This window comes from Poecilia mexicana, unplaced genomic scaffold (assembly GCF_051168715.1).
Source record: "Poecilia mexicana isolate PSO_F unplaced genomic scaffold, ASM5116871v1 scaffold_12, whole genome shotgun sequence".
In the NCBI taxonomy this organism is placed as follows: Eukaryota; Metazoa; Chordata; class Actinopteri; order Cyprinodontiformes; family Poeciliidae; genus Poecilia; species Poecilia mexicana.
The window spans coordinates 15,302,427-15,321,909 of NW_028263381.1; the positions used below are offsets into that span (position 1 = coordinate 15,302,427).

Here is a 19,483-nt window from a genome sequence, read left to right on the forward strand (position 1 = left end):
TATTTCTTTCCTGTGCCAGAGCGCCCTTCCTGTGGCAGTGCTGTGTCAAACACTGATGACCTCCCGCTTCCTGCAAGTCGCATGGAGACGGGCCTGCCACGAGCCCCGGGCCTCACCGCCGGCCCCTGAACAACCTCTGAGCCCCTACTCTTTATCTATCATCCCTCCGTTTGAAATCGTTCCTGACTTTGACTCTCGGCTTTCTCCTTTCAGTTTAGTAGTTTTACTACTTTCTATCATTCTTCACCTGTATATTCTCCTCTTTTTTGCTTTCCTCCCCTATTTTTCATTTATTTTTTTTCTGTTTGCCACTTCTTGCCAGTAACACCCCCTTCTCCTTACCGCTTCCCTCTGTCCACACCTCTGTTCCCCTCTGCATCCCTTCTCTCTTTGTCTGTCTGTCCAGGTCAGAAGAGGGTCTGTCAGACATTTCCTGTGCAAGCTGCAGATCTAGACCACACCTTGCGAGGGGATTTCTGAAACTGCTGTCACCAACACCTCGTTTGTAAACTTGATGAAATACTACTTGCATTGAAGAAAAAAAAAACAAAAACAGTACATACTCGCATAGGGGCCACTGGAAAATTATGTTGACTTTTCTCTGCTGAACATTCAATGTTTCCATGATAAAGAGAAAGTCGTGATATAAGAATGTGGTTATTTCACCTTAGCTGTGGATCAATGCAGCTCCTCCATAGTTATTATGGGTTACTGCTGAAAAACTGCATTTAAATTGATATTACACAAATCTAGACTACTAAGTGGGTGAGCTGAAGGTAGTAAGTTAAAATCGAGGGGAATCAAAGTAAAGGGAGACAAATGACTATCCATCCATTATGTGTTGTCTACCTCCATCAGTCATCAGACAAGAGGAGGGGTACACCTGCACACCCTCCAAATATGTCATTGTTTTGTAAAACTGAGTTTTCATTTTGACATTGAAAGGGTTTTTCTGAAAATGTTTCCGTCAACAAAGCCACATTTTGTTGATCCCGACTGATTTGTGAAAGCAACAAAAGGGTAAACCATCCAAAGGGGTGAATACTTTTTAATAGACACTGTGTGTTCCTTTGCTTGAACTCGGTCTCTGTCATACGTGAGCGCCTGTGTGTGAGAGTTGGCACGGCCCCACATGTTCCACAGGCCAGCGCGTCTTTGACTTGGCCTCGCTTCTCCTTAGATCCAAGGTCACCGAAGTGTGTTTGTGCACACGTGCCGTCGGCAATAACATACCTTTGCTGTGAATCTGTGCGCGCTGCCCCTCTGGTCTTCTTCCAGTCCAGGTCAGAGGCAGGAAGAGCGCCGAGAGAAAGGGAGGAAGCAGAAGCCTCTTTCTCGCTGGCTGCAGGTACTGACCCTGAGCTTTGACCTTTAACTTCAGCTTGAATCTTTCTGGCAAAACACAGCTCTACAATTACAGCTCTAAATACCTGATGTTGCTACGGTTACAGAAAGTTTAATATGGGTCATGTGAGTAATAAGGAGCAAGAAAGACGCAAAAAAACTCCAGAAATATAATTTAAATCTTTATTATCTGACAACAATGACAACTTGTTGTTTTTGTTCACTCATTACATTTACAGAAATGTTTAAGAAAGCTGCATGAACTGATTAATTTTGTTTTCCCAATCATCTGTTTTTCTTTCCTTCATCAAACTGTTTGACAAAGACGGTGCGTTGCTGCTTTTAAAAAGGCTGTACAGACATGAGCCCTGTCCAAATCCAACCACACCCACAGAAAAAGGTGCTAAAAGCTCAGACCTGAGCGATTTAAACCACCTGATATCATCATTACATGGATGCTCATAGCTAGCCTCACTGTTTTTGGACAGAAACCATGACTTTGGAGGGTGATAGATTGTTTTGTTTTTTTTCTCCTGGTGCCGTTTCACCAGGTCCAGAAGAATAACCTGCTGCCATGTTTGGCAGGCTCCAGTTTGCCTTCGATGGTCGGGTTGGGCTCAGGACGCGGTCTAGAGTGGTAGGGGTTCTCTGGGAGAGGCCGCGAGGTCGACACTTTGGTTACCTGTCAGAAAGCAAATGAAAACATAAATATATATTCAAAGGTTTATTAGATGTTCATTGCAGAAGCAATCATGTCTTTACAGGTGAGTATGTTACCATTATCACAGCATATCAAGGTTTTAAAATGGTTGTGATTCTGCTTAAAAAAAATAAGCATTATAGTGTGAAGGCAGAAGATTCTGAATTCGGTCCCCTGATTAAAAACATTTAATTGGGGTTTTTAATAGTTTATACAAACTTAGATACATACTGCTTTAATTAGACCATGTTAAGAGTTTACAGTTTCCTCCCCATGACTGTCCTGCTGAATAGAACTCACCAAGATGATCTGTTTCCAAATCAAACTGATCTGGAAACAAATCAGTAGTAAACTAGTTTATGGAAACTAGTAAAATACTTCAAGTTTACTTGTAAACTAGCCGATTCAACAAGTGAACTAAGCTGAAACGCCTCTGAAGTGAAGAATAGGAACTCAACTATGACTAAATCTTATTCTTTCAAAAAACTATTTTTAGTTTGCAGGTTTTAAAAAAAAAAAAAAGATTAGATTCCTAATCTTTTTAGTAAAGATCATAAATATGTCTGATGATCTGATTCGTTTGAGTGCAGGAGAAAACATATTTTTGATATTTCAATTTTAACAAAGGGGCTAGCCGTTGCTCTAATACCTACACTGTCCAGCCACTTATAGTTTAACATTCAAAGTGGTCATAGAGTAACATAGCACTGACCCTTTCCACCTGCTACCTGCAGTCCACTGGCTGAAGAGAAAAGTTCAAGATTTTTCTATCGCTTATAAGAAAAAGTGATTTGATTGTTTAAAAACATCAACAAGCAGCTTTGTACCGTTTACTAAAAGGCCTGGTGTGAGCTGACTGCCAGTTACAGAGTCCAAATAATTAACCAGGACAGTCCGTTTATACTCAGTAACACTCTGTGCTACTCTATGAGGAGGAAAATGACTAAACAGATTTAACATATTGCAAAATGTACATAACAGAACAACATGTAGATGGTGTTTATGATATTTATCATAAACCTCTATGTCAAAATTAGAGTAAAAATTAATGTCAGACAACATTTCTGTTCATTTAAAGCAACTGGATCATACAATGTATTTTTGCAATGCCATCAGATTTTGAAACTGCGTGAATTTTACTCAAAGTTCAGATGATGAACATTTTGTGTTGGGGTGTGTATAATCAGCACAAACAGAGAACCACAGTACATTCCTCGTCTGCCTCACCTTAGATAGTTCTCCCAGGTCAGGTCTCACCCAGCCCAACTTATCAAGGACACAGCTGTCAAACGCTTGCTGCTGTTTGCGGCAGTGACGCAGTTCTGCCAGGTTGGTGTAATCCAAGCAGGTCCAGTACTCCGTGAAGGACTCGGCACAGTTTCCCTTGATTTGTCTGAGATGTATACAGACATGCAATTAGATTTCAATCTGCTGCTAAGTATGGCTCGCAACGGTCAGCAAGGAAAAAAGTTTTTTTGTTGTTTTCTGGTTTTCAGAAATGACATTTGTTACCTACAGAAACATCAAAGCAACAGACAAGTGACTTATTGCTGTAAAACTGAAGACATTTTTCATTCAAAACTAGAAAAATAAATTGTTCACAAACGTCCAAGTAGGTCAGACCAATTTTATTGTTGTAGTTATTGTCAAAATGTCAGTATTTTTTCAGTCTTGGAAAATGCTGACTCCTATATGAGATGAAAAATAATAAGCACATGAAAAACAGCACATATGTTCTAACATTACAGCCTTATCGAATACCTTTTACACAATGGAAACCAACTGTTGACATCAAAATGTGTCTTGGAAAACAAGAAGTAAATGTTCAACCAAAATTTTGAAGTTTTTTTAAATTCACTTTTATAAAAAATATTTTGTATAAATCATTATCAAGGTGTAAAATGTCTTATCGTTATATGTACAGAAATTTGGAACTACTTTGACAATTAAAGACCTCTACTGTGTAAAAAACTTTAAACTTTGCCCTTCTCAACACGTCAATCTGCCACATAATAAAAAAAAAAACCACCATATATACTGTCTGAGGTTGAATTTCTGAAATATTTCATAAAATATGAACCTTACATCATCAATCCTCCCTCCATTCAGCCTTAAAATCTCACCAGCTTTTTCTCCTACTGTCGTTCAGCACTAGTTTTTGTTACAAGCCTCTACAGCCCATAATAAATTGCAAAGCCTAATTGCAGAACAAGACACAAAACCTGAAACTTTTTAAAGCTTCAGCCTACATAACAGCTTTGAAGTCCATAAAAACAACTATCTAGGACCAACATTTGCAACTTCAGACCACATTTTCTTCCCACATGTCCATCACTGAGTAAGAAACATACAAACTCTGACCACAAACCTCTTATGACCAGAGTTTCATATGGACTCCTAAAGTCTGCACTGTGTTGGCTCCAGCGTTCAGCCACATCTTTAATCACTCTCTGAGCACGGGACCTAGGATCCGTTTTGCAGATGACAGCAGGCATGCAATTTTTAAATCGGAAAATGGTAATTATTCTTCACAATCAACAGAGTGCTGAATTCTCTCAAATACCAGAAGAATATTTCTTCTTAAAAAGGCAAAGAAAATTGTTACACACTTATTTTTCACCCTTAAATATGAACCATGAACTCAAGAAACCAGTTAGTCAACCAATCTTTCTAAATGTCATCTTGCACAGAAGCTAAGATTTTGGGTAAATGCGCCAGGCACTGTTTCCATTCTTATGGATTAGGCATCACAAACATAAAATGCAGAATAACTAAAGTTACCTGAAGAAGTTAAGTGCACATTCATTGACCTTCCTCCCTTCTTGCATACACTTTCTTGGGTCCTTCTCCTCCCAGCGACAGAGCATAAACTCCTTATTGGGTTTGTCACACTGGGAGCCATAATGGTGTGCAGCAGCCTTCAGAACTGCAGATGAGACGTTTACCTAAAGCAAAATAGAATGACAAAACATTTTGTCATTCTGGGGGTTCAGAAAAAAACGACCAATAAAAAAGGTCAAAATAATTCCTTTTTTTAGCCTCTTCATGCAGCCTAAAATTTTTGCTCCTAAATGAGAGATGAATAAACAAAGGTGTGTCGATTAAAGCCAGATCTAGAATTTAGGGAATGTGCCATTTTAATCGTTTCATCCTTAAAATACTAATCAATTACATTCTTGATCAAGGAGAAAAGTTAATTTTAAGAAAAAGACAATGCAAAAAAAAATATATGTGATCCATGTTTTAAGAAAATCTGTTTCCCACAATCCCCTCAAACGTTTTTCCCCCCAGACGTTTAACTAACAAAGCAGTGGATTAAGCTGTCGGCTATTTGATCCTGGATATTTTTCTTCTTCACTAAAATACTTACTGGATTAGTTGACATGTAAAACACACAGCAAATAAAACACCACCACTGCTTGTGTGGTGGTGTTTTAAAGCATTCAGTAAATGCTTTAACGGGAAATGTAAAGCTAATATGTTTAAGATGTTTTCGAGTATGTTTTTCCCTTGATCTCAGTTACTTCCTGAAAACATGAACGATTAAATTAAGATATGCAATGTATAGGTTTTATTTGCTTTATTAGAATTTAAAGTGATACTGTTTCTAGTCTTTTTTTGATACCCCACCTTCCCCCTTTAATTTTCTAAATTATAAAACTATACTGACAAATGTTTTAGGGTGCAAATCACATCATAGCGTTGTCACATTGTGCACTGGTCTGTTTGCCCTAAACTTTTGTGAGGAGGAAAAGGAGACTTCTTCATTAAGTCTCTTCATACATGCTTTTGTGTCTGTTCAAATGCTCTTACATTCGATTACAAGAGTGTGTTAAGAGAAAAGTTCCATTTTCACTTTATTATACACCAGCCTTTGCAGCTAAGATATTTATAGAAATAACTATAAAACTTCACAAATCCTACTGCAATCAAAGAATATTTGTCATGTGTCATATGCATTTTTCTGAAGGTGGTACACAGCTTTGTCTGTATCTGCAAATGCATAAATAAACTTCCATTCTTAGCAAAGGCTTGAGTGAACTGCAAAAATACAGACAAAATAAAGACAAGACAGGCATATGCTGAAACAATGAAGTAAAAAACTTGCTAGCAATTGTTATATAATTCTGCACAAGATCTGCCATATTAATAAAAGTAACAGATTTGCTGCATAAATAGTGGTTTTATAGATGGGAATACGACAAAGATCGTCAAGTGTTCCGTAAATTAAACAACTATTGAAATACAGAAAGCTTCCAGTTTATCTCAGTGTTGACAATGACCTGAACAGCGATGACCTGTCTTTCAAGGACAGATTTTTTTTTTCCAAAACGAAGCCACCTGAATTGCAAATACAGTTAAACGAAGGATGTAAAGTAGTTGCTATGAAGTCATTGTTATCTAATAAGAAGCAGAATGCGAAATATGACTTGTTTGTCGTGCCGCAAACCAACGTTATCATCCTCTTAGCGTAGTTCCTTCAGAAGGACATACATACATTTGTTTTGTTTTGTTTTTATGGCTGGTGGACGTGCACACAGTTATTTCATTTATGAATAATTCATCTAGCAATTCTTGTAACTGACTTTCACCAATATGACAACTTCAATGGGACAGTTTTAGCAGCTAGCCGGTTAGCTTGCTAGTTAGCTACCATGCCTTCTCCTAGTAACAGCAACCACTGCTTACCTCATCCACTTTCAGCTCCTGCAGAGTCGGTACTTCCAGTGATGTCGGCATGGCCAACTGCTGGTTTTCTAATTCAGGAAATCAAACACGGCAGGAAAAACCATTCAACGTCCTCCTCGCCTGTTTCAGGGACGAGAACGACAAGGCCGCAGAGAGGAAGGTCAGCTTACGTCGTCGTCATCATTCTGATGACGCAGTCACGTACGAGCTATGTGAAAATCTAAAATCATTTAAAGAAATTATTTGAAATAACTTATTTACGAAAAATTAAAAACAAGTAATCTTTTCGCTTGGCATTTGTTTTATTTTTAATCTTTTAAGCAGTTGGCTAAGCAAAGCGTAACCCTTACCACGTTGCCATGGTAACATTGCACAAACATTACCCTATCTTAATCTCCTTTCTTTGTGGTTGTGTTGGAGTACATGCGAAAATTACCGCTAGTAACCTTTCTTTCTGACATTTTTATTGTTCTAAATTAAAGTTGTTGTTTTTTCCACTTAGTCCTTTTCTATATTTTGGTGTTTCCAGAAAACACAAAACAGTTTAAGCAATGGAGCTGATTGGAAACAGATACAAAGGAAATATAAAAAATGGAAGGTAAGTATATTAAAAACAGAAGAAAAAAGCTAAATTGTATTAATATTGGGGCATAGCAAGTTATCAGTCGAGAAGAAGTTGATAATGAATTTGTTAATCTTTTTATTTTTTTAACCATAGGATGGAAGGTTATGGAGAATATACCTTTCCCACGGATACTAAGTATGTGGGAGACATAAAAGATGGGAAGTTTCATGGCAAAGGCGTGCTATACTTTATAAATGGAAGTAAATATAAAGCCACCTGGGAGGAAGGCATAGCTGTAGACGTGAGTTTCTTTGTGTGTGTTTCTTGCTTTAATTTTGGATTGCATCCATCCACATACATGACTGTGTTTCACATTGGTTATACTTAATGCTACATCTGTTCCCTTTTAGCAATCACTCACCATTATTGTTGGGGTAATTATGTTGCTCCCATTATTTCCAAGTATCATGCTTTGTTCTTCCCTGCTCTGATATGATCTTTCATGAGCTTTGCAAGTAAAACGATCATTCCATTTTTTATTTATTTATTTATTTTTTTTTATCATTGCTGTAGTTGTACTCCATTTTAAATGTTGGCAGCTCTGAACCATGGTAAATCTTGGCTCATGCTACCTTCCACCTGCATTCAGTGCCAGCCTGAGAACCTAGCTCTTTTCAAAGAGTCTTCAGATTAGCTGATGCAGTACTAAGGAGATTTACATTCACAAGAGTCTTGTTTTTTCTTTATGTGTAATCTCTTTTAGTATTTTAATTCAATATTGAAATATTAGCCATTTCCTCTATTTAAAATTATAAAAAGTATTAGTCGATACAGTGTTTCCAAAGCATGAACTATTGTGGCTTCATACTCTTGATCTTTTACGCATCCTATCATGTTATATCCCTGTGCGTTGAAGCTCACAGCTTAGTTGGGAAAAGCTGTTGACAGGACACATATTAATTATTCACAACAACAATTTTCCTCAACCGATATAGGAGGCGTAGCAAACATGGATAGAGATGTGCTCTGATCAGTTGAAACTTAGCATTAATTTTCTTTAGTTGTTTTTTTTTTTTTTTGCAAAACTGAAAGTGCCCTAAAATATTTGTAGCTGTAATTGCATCACAGTTTGATTGTTTAAAGCATCTTCTCAGGGTTGCTGAACAAATTCTGCACAACACCCTTTCCAGATTTGGTTTTGGCAAAAACTAATAATAATTTTCACTTCCTTGGTGTTGCTCTATCACACAAAAAAAAAATCAATTAAGATACAGTTAAGTTTGTGTTTAATACTTTTGCAATTATTATTCTGCATACATTGTTGGTTTTGCACACAAAAAAAGTTTAAGATATCCATCTCAGAGAGGCCTGTCTCAATCTAAAGACAATAGGGGGAAATATAAATTCTTTTGTGGCGCTTTAAGCGCTGGAGACTGTCATTTGAAAACCTCAGCATCTACTTATCTCTTCAGAAACCATGTCTGAGGTATGCAGGATAACCCCCTAGACCTCATGTGCAACTGTTTGTGCAGGAACTATTTTCTGTCAAAGAAGTATTCACATGGGAAATTTTCAACAACACTCTGAGCATTATCTTGACTGGTGTAGGTTTGTTTCTGCCTTTCATCTTTTAAAATGTCATCATTTACTTCTTGTTTGTTTTCAACTGTAAAATAAAGCATACAGTTATGCCAAAAATCAGCACATTTGATCAAAAGAGGATTAAGTAGCAACACTGAAACTATTTATGAGGGACAAAATTCTGATTTGTGTTTTCTATATTTTCTTTCCTAAGGGGACATTTGTCTTCCCTGATGGTCTGGAGTACAAGGACAAGGACTGGGCCTACTGTGATGGTTATGACAGGCGTTTCTACACCGAAATATGCTATGGATTCATACCACCAGGTTGGAGTTTATGTATTTGCTCTGATTCCTTTTTTTTTCTCTGTTCGGTTTCCTTACAAACACACATCGATTAGTTTAAAAACAACAAAATAATTCACATAGTAGCAAAGTGAAAGAAAAAAATAGTAAAGTGACAGGAAGATAATTGGCAGGTTTAAAGGCTTGGATCAAAATTAGCAAAGAAATCCAACAAATTACAAAACAAATAGAGAAGATAGGCGATAAAAATGTATTCAAATGCTACTTTTGATTTTAAAGAGTGGTAGACTACATATAAAAAAGCTGAAATATTTTCATTTAGATTTTTAAAACCACACACAGTACATCATTTGGATCATATAAGTATGAGATTAGATTGAAATTTTGGCTCTTGAGGTGAATTGTTTTCCAATTTATGGGAATGGGTGTGCCACATTTTTATTTATTTTTTTGTTTCATTAAGTCCAGATGCTTTAATTGCTCTTGCAAGGCCAGGAATGGGAAGTGCCAAATACCACTTAATATGATCTTGCTGGAAAATAATGAATACTTTAGCTGAAAACTGTGAAAACTAGACATTAGAGTTGCACAACAAGACAACATGATTTTTTCCAGCTCCTTTCTATTTTTTTTCCTTCATAGCTATGTCCCAACAACTTTTTGTGAGCTTTAGCATCTCAGCCACAAAAATATCTGTTCTGGGCATATTACTGGCATGCACTCTAGAATTTATTATGATGTTGCAATAACAAAACTGTTTCGATGTACTTTGTAACTTTACACGTACATGCCTCAAAAACCATACATGTGCAATATATAGTTTCTGTTTGCAAGATATAGCTGTCTAAGAATCCAAATATTCATTGTCAGACTCTGATTTTTTTGGAATATTTTAACTATACTTGTTATTTCAGATGAGGAAAAACTCAAAATCATTGGCGTTTGACCATTGAAAAAACATTATTTGCAATTTTTGGGGCCATCTACTTGCGATCTTTGATGGAGTGACCCTCCTATTATTTGTAGGATATTCCAACATCTGTTTTTGTAATTACCAATAACTGCTTTAAAAGTTGGGGACTTTTCCATCGCTTACATGGAAAAGGAATCAGGTGGAACACATTAGAAAAAACTGAGTAATCAACCAGGAGTCACCTTGGTGTTGCGCAATAGCATCAAATATTATTTTGCCCTTCAAGTTGACATTATGATTATGGAAAAAGAAAAGGAAAAACAAATCTTTAATGCTTACCAAACTTTCTGTTGACACAGGAGAAACTCAGCTGACTAATATACACCCACCACCAGTTATCCCTGATGGCTGCTACGATTGTACAGATGGTTTCTATGACCCAAAAATCAGAGTCATCACTTCCTACTCTGGCGAATTCCTCAGAAATGCAGGTAAAACAAACATGTGGTTCGTGAAAATAAAATATGTTATTTCACCACTTTTGTAGCCTTCTCAAAGACAATCCTCACGAACTGATGTCTTCACTGTTACAATGCAGTCACATATTTTGTGAACTGCATGTTGTGAACAAAAAGAGCCTATAGTTGTTGTGTAACTGCACTTTTACTTTAAAGTAAACTGAGCTCGTGTCTTTCAGTTTATGCATTTTTCTTCCACTAACCTTTTGCCAAATTGGCTCGGGCTGAGTGAGGAACATCCAAGCATGCAGGGCCATGGTGCCAAAGTAAATTAGAAAGATGAAAGTCAAGAGCAAACACAAATTTCCATTTCAAATTATGTACACAGACTTTTTTTTGTTCGGTGAATCATCTTTCACTGATATATAAAGATGTTGAATCTTTTTACTAAGTGACCTCGTAAAGAAATACCATTGCAACAGTAACAGTGTTACTGTTCATTCAAGCCCTATGTTTTAACTTGAACATGTTTCAGTTTGTGTAAAACAAAGAATCCTTCTAAAGGAGGATCAATGTGGCTTTGCAGGACTCTTTAGAGCATATAGTCTTTTATTCATTTTCCAGTTGTCTCGAAAAAAATGTTGAGTGGAGCGGTTGGTGAGACTGCTGTCTTGAAACAAAAAGGTCTTGGGTTCAAATTTTAGTCTGTGATCTTTCTGCATGGAGTTTGCATGTTCCCTCTGTGCTTGCGTGGGTTCACTGTGCGCTTCCAGCTTCCTTGGTCTACAAACATCTGTGTTAGGTTAATTAATCTGCCTTCGTTGTCCTCGGTAGTGAGTGGGCGTGTTTATGCATATTTCTATGTTACGCTGTGATGGACTGGCGACAAGGCGAAGGTGAACCCTAAATATCCACCACCGTCCACGATCCTGCAAAGGAAAAGTAGATGTAGATGACGGAAAAAGTAATGTCTCTTTTCTAAATTGTATTTATATGCGAAGGACGCAATTGGAATTTAAAGTCAATTCAGTTAATTCAATCCTAAAAAGTGGAATAAATAAAAGACTTCAGATGTTCGATTATTTTATTTTTTCAACATAATTTTATATATTTCACATAGAATTTTAAAAAAATTGCATTCAAATGAAAATATTGTACTTCTGAATAGTGGTGGTAGAGGAGCAGATGTTGCCCGAAAGACCTGAGGGTATAAACCAAGATGAAAGCTTGGAGAGAGAGGTCCAGCTGTGTAGTTCTGGTTCTAAAAGGAACAACCAATAGGATTAGATAAAGAATATTGAATAAGAGGTGGCAACACAGACAATATTGCCTGAGAAGTAGATTTTATGCCTAACTAAAGGTGCAGTTGTTTCATAAATGTGGTTTGAGAAGAACATTTTCTCTTTGCCTATATTCTAAAAGTTTCCTTGGTCTAGGAACGTTTTGATCACAATGAACCTATGGAGTGAAGCTAAATGAGACCCTGTATTATCTGATTTGAAATTTCTGAGTAATGACATCTGACAGGTATCCTTTTACAGGCTTTTTTCTTTTTTTTTTTGTCCAAAAGGAAACATTGGATGCACATTTCACGACTGAATCAATGCCCAGAATTTAAAGTAAAAGCAGTCTTTCAGGTGCCCAGAGAGATATTCTCTAATTCTGTCATCCTCCGTTCATCAAGTCTCCCAGACTTGATGTGACACATTGCAGAAAATGATACCGTTGCTCACCTCAGGACCTTACAGGAGATGCTGAGGAATTGTCTGGGGATACTAATCATTTCAGCACTTTGATCCAGAAAGCAACAAACTTACTTGGCACAGGAGGGAAACATGAAGGAAAAGCAAAACCACAGCCATGAGGAGCATTTGAGAAAAGGCATGGAAGGAAAAGCACTGGTCCCCAAACCTGGTCCTCAGGGTCCACAGCACCACTTGTTCTGGGCCGTTGTCTGCTGTCCAATACCTCTGCAATGAAGCACGTATGTCAGAATAGGGAGACATTTAAAACCTGCCTGGCAGTGAGCTCTCAGAGGATCATAACTCACTTTGGTAGATAATGAAAGGATCTTGGAGAAAAATGACTAGAAATGACTAAATGCAAAAACTGATCAGGATAATCACACAGGAAAATCAGAACTAAAGAACAAATTGAATACAGTCTATAACACCAAATATGACAAATAAAACTAAAGTTCCACATATGTCAATATAATAGTTGTCATGTACACACATTCCTCCACCTGAACTTTGGACCTCTGCAGTTTTTCCAGAGTACGATGAGCCTCCTGGCTGCTTCTCTGTTAAATAGTTTCCTTCCCTGACGTGCCAGTGTTAGTAGACAGCCATGCCTTGGTTGGTCAACATTCGTACCATACTTTTGGAAGTTGGACGCTGTATGAGATATTGAAAGCTTAGAACATAGTTTTCTAACCTAAGCCTACTTAAAGGTTTTTCAAAAGCTTATTCTTGCCCTGAAGCCTCTAAGAACAACCATATTTACGCTGACATTACATCAGAAAATCAGCAATTGGTTGTACCAGATTTAATTTAGGGGCATCTTATTAAGGGGACTAATTCTGCCAGATTTTTATTCAGCAATAATGTGAAATTTCTTCTTTTTTTTCACTTCACAATTATGTTTGTGTTTGTCTATCACATAATATCCCATTTAAACGACATTGAAGTTTGTGATTCAAATGGGGCACAATGTGAAAAAGTACAGTGAGCATGAATGCTTGCATTGCCTTTTGAGGCTTTTATGTCTCCTAACTGGATCTTTGTTGAACAGCACCAAGTATTTAAAGACTCAGATTGTTATATCTCATTTTCAAGTATGGCAAAGATTAACCAAAATGTCAGAGTTCTCATCTCTATCGGATTGATCCTGCATTTGAGATTTACCAGCTGTTTGCCCAGAATAACAAAAATAGGTATTCAGATAGAAATCCTGAAAGAAATGTACAAGTAACTCGCCTAAATGTTTTCTTTTTTTTTTATGCAGGGTTTGTATTCAGATGAGCTATTTGCAATGTAAAACAGAAGTTCCACCAGCGCTCAGATCTTATTTTATTACATGTAAAGGCAGAAGATAAAATCTAGATCAATATCAGATGCTTAAGATTGCAAAAATGTGCTTTTTATATTTCTTCCTGCTGCAAGTTCTTTACTATTTTAACTCTGGCAGTGACGAACAGAAAAATGAGATAATGGGGGAAAGGGCAACAGAGAGAGAGTATGGGGAAAAAAATGTGTACCAAAGACTGAAGGCATGAGGAACAGAGCACCTTTGAACAATACTCACTCTTGATTTAAATAGATATAGAGGAAAAACAGGAACTGTGGAATAGATGTCTGCCTGTTTTCGGCCGTGGTCGTGTTCGTGCCCTCCGAGGGATGTGCTCTATATGTGGCGGCTGATGACAAATACTATTTATGCCTATGAATTCTCTCCCTTTTGTCTTGATATACAACTCTTGAAAGGAATGCTTCTGTATCCTGTAAGGATTTATTTTTCAACCCTGGGAGGTGAAGGCATATTTGTCAGGGTGGGTGTGAAGACTGAATTTATTGCCCAGCGGCTTCCGCCCAGGATGAGGACTGCAAAGACGATGGGACACAGGGAAGACCCGCCCTCCCAGTGGGGGTGCTTACTGTGGCAAGAAAGAGGAAGGAGATCCCCATGCAGCTGTGGATGTGAGGCGGTGGAAAACTCTGCCAGTGAAGACAAACATAAAAAAAAAATGTTGCATAGATGAAGCTTCTTTTTACCTGCATTCTGCTCTGTTAGCTTGGACAGATGTAACTGGGAAGCATGAGCCATGTTTGATTTACTGACCTCCTTGGTTACTGTTAACATGGATAAACAAGCCATGCTGGAAAGGTGCCAAGCTGCAAAACAATAGGATCTGTGGCTAATATCTCCCAAGTGGTTACAGATTCTTTTGGAGGACCTCAGAAGCAATTTTTGCATAGCATCTTGCAGGACAAGAATGCGAAAATCTACAGGAAACTGCAGTAGTGAGTGGACATAAATGGTTCGCTGGGCTTAAGAAGTAAGTTCAAACATATATCTCAGTCTTGTGTGTCCTTATTTTCAGCAGAGCGTCTTGGTGAACCTAAAGATGTGTCTTTCCAATACTGTATGCATTTCTATTCTTAAAATAAGATTTAGACACCAAATGAAAAATGTGTTCATTGGTTTTGAAAACAGAAGAAGAAAAAAATGGCACAGACATGCAAGTAGCCAAAACATCCATTCAACGTCGTCGCCGAGTGTGGATTGGGGATGGGGGGGGGCAGCATAACGAGGGAAACACGTACAGCCCAGCGGGAAGCATGGCAGCGTAATGAATTCCTGCCGTAAAGGCAGGGAGGAGGAGAGCAACAGCCACAATGATTCAAAATAGCATTAGTACTTGTAAGAGTTGAGAGTCAGGACAGACGAGGAGATGCATGTATGAGCCACAGCAGCAAAAAGATCTGCTGACTAAAGAGTCCTGCATGGTCGGACCAACAGGCCGAAATCGGTTTTCATTGCCACAGAAATCGTCATTTTGGTTTCAGCCCCCTTAAGTCAAATTTCCTTAACCTGATTGGCCTCAATGTTAACAATTTAGCCATTTTTATAAAAAAAAAAACAAAAAAAAAAACATGCATCCACAAATACACAGACAATAAAAATCTGGAATACAACCCACACAGTGGACAAAATGAATATTTCAAATAAATTAAAAATGTCAGTTTTACTTAGTTTCAAGGAGACTTCTTGGGACATTTAATTGTGTTTGAATTTGTTGCTGCTGATTAGAACTGTCGCTTAACTTTGGAGGTGTAATATGAGAGATTTGCGTAATTAAAAAGAAGGAGAAAAGATGCAAAGGTCACATCTGCACAATCAAACCTCCAGCATCATCTGATTGAACACGGTGAGTTATTTTCAAAACAAATCCCCTCCCGCTTAGTTTTTACTGTATGCCCGCTTAAGCAGAATGGCCCGTGTGTTGCCATATGATTTGGTCTCACTTTCCTGTTGCTGGAATGACTGCTTCCATCTGAAACTGTGGACAGAAAACATTCCACTGCCAAGGAAAACACGTCCAGTGACCGAACCGTGGCCTGCTCCCTTTGTCCCCGTCCAGTCGAGGTGTTTTACAGACAGATAAAATCAGCCTGGGCTCTGGGGAGTGGAACTGAAAATTCTTTGGAAATTCTCCCTTTTCAAACATCTTTCAGACTTTCACCCTAAAACTAGAATTATAGCTTAATCCCCTGATCTTTGACTGATGAATTAATGTATTTTTTTTTTAAGTTTTAATCTGATATGAAAGCCACAAGCTGATTTGCTGACAGTTTCTGGGAGACGCTTGACTTATGTGAGCGCATTTGAAGGTTTGTTTTGGCGTTTTCATATTGTGTGATTTCACTGTAGTGCCTCTACAAACTGTGCATGCAGGATAATAGCACATAATGATCTTAAACTGAGCCTCTGGTAACTGTCACAGGAGCAGTCGAAACTTCTCCTATTTCTGCCTCGGTTTCACTTTAACGTCCCGCAGAACCCCATTATGTCTTATGCAAATCACCACAAATGAAGAAAACAGATTTTTTAATTGAGCCAGGGTGGGTGTAACTCTTTGTGTACATGTGCAAGTGTTAAATCGCAGCGATCAGGCTGGAAGGAAACACTTTTCCCTCAGAGTGTGTTTTGAGGGTTAAGATAAACAGACTCTAACAAGGTGCCATTATCGCTTCCACACTCACTGCTGTGTGCCTTGTATGAAGCTCATCCATGTTTGTTGTCAGTCCAGATCGTTATGCACAACAAAAACTGCTGAATGGGAGTAAAATAAGAGAGTAAATCCTTATGACAAATACACCTGAAGTGTATTTTATTTTTAAGGTCTGGATTAATATGAACAACTATTTATATCTCCACACTTTCCACATTTGTTTTAATCTTCTTTCAGTCTTTATATCATTTTATCTATTCATCCATTTATTCATCCATCTGTTTCCTCTTCCATTCTTCCTTCCTTTGGTCCATCAATTTTTTCATTCTTCTATCGGTTTTTCAAAAGTAAATACTGACTTCGAGGAAAAAATCAACTGTAACGTCTTCTAAACCTTTATAGAGATGCATCAATGGAATGTTTCCTCTCTATTTTTGATTTGTGGGTTTTTTTGTGGGGGTTTTTGTGGTTCTGATCTACCCAATTTCCATGTTGACCCAGTATGATTTACTTGCCTAATGATTGTTATATAGTGCATAAAAGTTCAAGCTGTTGGCTGACACTTGAGCTGAAAAAGGAGGGAGTTCTCAGTTTTGATATACTAAATCGATTGAGGGGGTAAAAATAAGATCATTTACTATGCACAAATCTCCAATCAGAGCCAATTAAAATAAAAATTGACTGATTCCAATTATTGGCTAAGCATTTGGTACATAATGTTTAGTATTTAAAAATTGGGACATAAAAAAATTGGATGTAAAAAATGTACAAGAGCCCTGAAAATAAAAGGTGTGATATTAGCTAGCTAAATCCTGTCTATTTTTAAGTTCGTGGACTGGAAATGTTATGCTTCAATACAGTGCATGCAAAGCCTAAAATATACCAGCCACCTGTGCCTTCATTTAACTTAAGCTGCCAATTACATGTGACTTAAATCCTCAGATAAACGCTGCTATACAATCTGAAGAGGGCAGAATTACAGCAAATATAAAAATGTCTCAATCTAATCATCATTAAGCCGCGGGCTGTGACTAATTGAGGTCAGTCTCATGGAAACACGGATATTGCCTTCAGTAATTACCTGTCCCATTTTCAACTACGTCACAAAGACGGCGCAAATGTTTGCTGTGGCAGCTGTCGCGTGGCCGATAGAGGGTCCAATTGCCCTCGCGATCGGCGCAGGTAGAAAGGAGAGCCGGGCTGTTATGCCCTTGAAGTGGCTGCTAGCGTCCACGCCCACCACTGCCAATTACACACAATCAGCGCGCGAGCCGCAGACCAGCACCTCTGCATCTACAATAGGGGCCCCGCGCGCTTCGTGGACCCTCGGGGTGAGGCCCGCGAGCGGCTCAAGTGCGTGCAGCTGCGCGCGCTCCAGAAAAAGCTCACTTCCCCTGCAATTAGCTTCTCGTTTCAGCGTCTAACAAGGAGAAACTGGTTTATTATCGGCTCCTCTGGCGGTCGTTTGGTTTATAAAAAAAAAAAGAAGAAAAAAAGATTGGCGTCCATTTTTGGTGGGTTATTATTTGTTGGTGTCTGAAGTGGCACTAAGAAGTTATTTTCCTCTAATTGTTAGGCTTATCTTGCTTTGACAAATTTATCCAAGATTTGAATGGCACTTCAGTTCTGCAGTCTAGCGTATAAAACGACCTGCAGTTTAAATATGCAAGCTACTGATTGTTACACTTAAAATAAGCTCAATAAAATGAGCTCAGCCTCTTCGTACTGTGCACCCTTTATACCGGAATAAGAAGACGGTTCATTTTTGTTGTTGTGTTTTGTTTATTGCGATTGTTGATTGTCTTCAAAAACCAGGAGACGTCTGGAATTTGCTTTCAGAAAAAAAATAAAATAAAATGAGTGGAAAAATGTTTTAGATTTTTTTCCTTCTTTCATTTTCTGAAATACAAAGATCTGGTAATGCTTAATCAATGCAGGGGATTTTCACATTGATTTATGTGAAATTGGTGAAACATATTTAATTTGCCTCATCACAATATGATTTGAATATTTTGTCATGCATAACTGGGTTTTTGATCCAATAAGCGAACACACATTCACTTAAAAAAAATCAAACACTCCCAAAAAAAATTCTTAAAGGCCATTTCACTACATGTTTGGGATGAACTAAACCAGTGTTCTTTTCTTCAATGCTAAGGAAAGTATGAGTGCTTTCCTTGTTTGTTTTTTATTTAATTTTTGCAAAGAAAATTACCACACAGTAAAGTTTACAAACAGTGTTTAATTTGGTCTAGAATATCCCATTGCTTATTTGGAATGCCCAACAGTTACAGATTTTGAACTAGAACTTATGTAAATTAGTCCAGACGCCCCAAAAGTTGTGTAATTACCCTGTAACACACTCAAAAAGCCAATTCCAGCATTGTTTTTGTTTTGTGGAGCTCAAAGATGATAAGATAGTATTTAAGCAAGTCCATCATTGTTTTTTGTACTCAAATATCCAGAATGCTGTAAAGCAGCTGAAAAAATAGATTTGGTCCTAAAAACGGCTATTATGAAAAATATTTTATTGCTCTGGGAGCAACAAGTAATAGCTTTTGTTTCTGATATTAACAAGAATTTATTTCCATCTAACCCTTTCCACAGATGACAATGAGCATGAGTGGATAGTGAGCACATGTCGCAGGGCTTGGGATGTGCCTTTAACTGATATTCCTCTACAAACCTCTCGCAACCAGAGCTGAGGAGAACAGCAAGATTGTCTTGAAAGTGTTTTAAATTGTGCTACTTCACATAAACTGAGCTGTGGGGGTTTTCCCTCTTTCTTCATTGTACTCAAGACATAGCTGAATAAAGGAAAAGAACTGTAATCAAAGTTGTTTTTTCTTTGAGATGTTTTTTTTAATCCACCTGCAGGATTGTGTGTTTCAGTACTAATGCATCGTTATGCTTATGAAATCAATTCACTTAAAAGTTAAACACTTTAGTTTTTGCAGCAACTGAAATTCATTATTTGTTCCTATTGAGCAAACTCTTCAAGTCAAGCACTAAAGCCAAAATTTATTTTCTAAAAATTTTGTTCCATACTTTTATTCTCTAAAAATGCAGTTAGAAGTTAGAATAAAATGGTTATAGACTTTAATTAAGACAATTATAAACTTCAGATAAGCAGGCAGCACTTATTTACATAATCTTTGCAGACAATATGTAGGACCTCTCAGTCACTTAGCTAT

The 19,483-nt window shown here is 37.6% G+C and overlaps 2 protein-coding genes across 2 annotated transcripts; one reads left to right on the forward strand and one right to left on the reverse strand.

The window, feature by feature from the left end:
* Window positions 1–1,513: 1,513 nt before the first annotated feature.
* On the reverse strand, window positions 1,514–6,912 carry ndufa8 (NADH:ubiquinone oxidoreductase subunit A8). Its single transcript, XM_014983305.2, has 4 exons — window positions 6,734–6,912; window positions 4,826–4,989; window positions 3,272–3,437; window positions 1,514–2,026 (listed from the first exon to the last, which is right to left on the reverse strand). Exons 1-4 carry the CDS (start codon window positions 6,782–6,784, stop codon window positions 1,889–1,891), a joined length of 519 nt encoding a protein of 172 aa, XP_014838791.1. The 5' UTR covers window positions 6,785–6,912; the 3' UTR covers window positions 1,514–1,888.
* Window positions 6,913–7,001: 89 nt separating this feature from the next.
* On the forward strand, window positions 7,002–19,125 carry morn5 (MORN repeat containing 5). Its single transcript, XM_088010997.1, is given in 5 exon segments — window positions 7,002–7,599; window positions 9,094–9,205; window positions 10,457–10,588; window positions 18,897–18,969; window positions 18,971–19,125. Coding segments are annotated over 5 exon segments (522 nt in total). The 5' UTR covers window positions 7,002–7,452; the 3' UTR covers window positions 19,029–19,125.
* The last annotated feature ends 358 nt before the right edge of the window (window positions 19,126–19,483 follow it).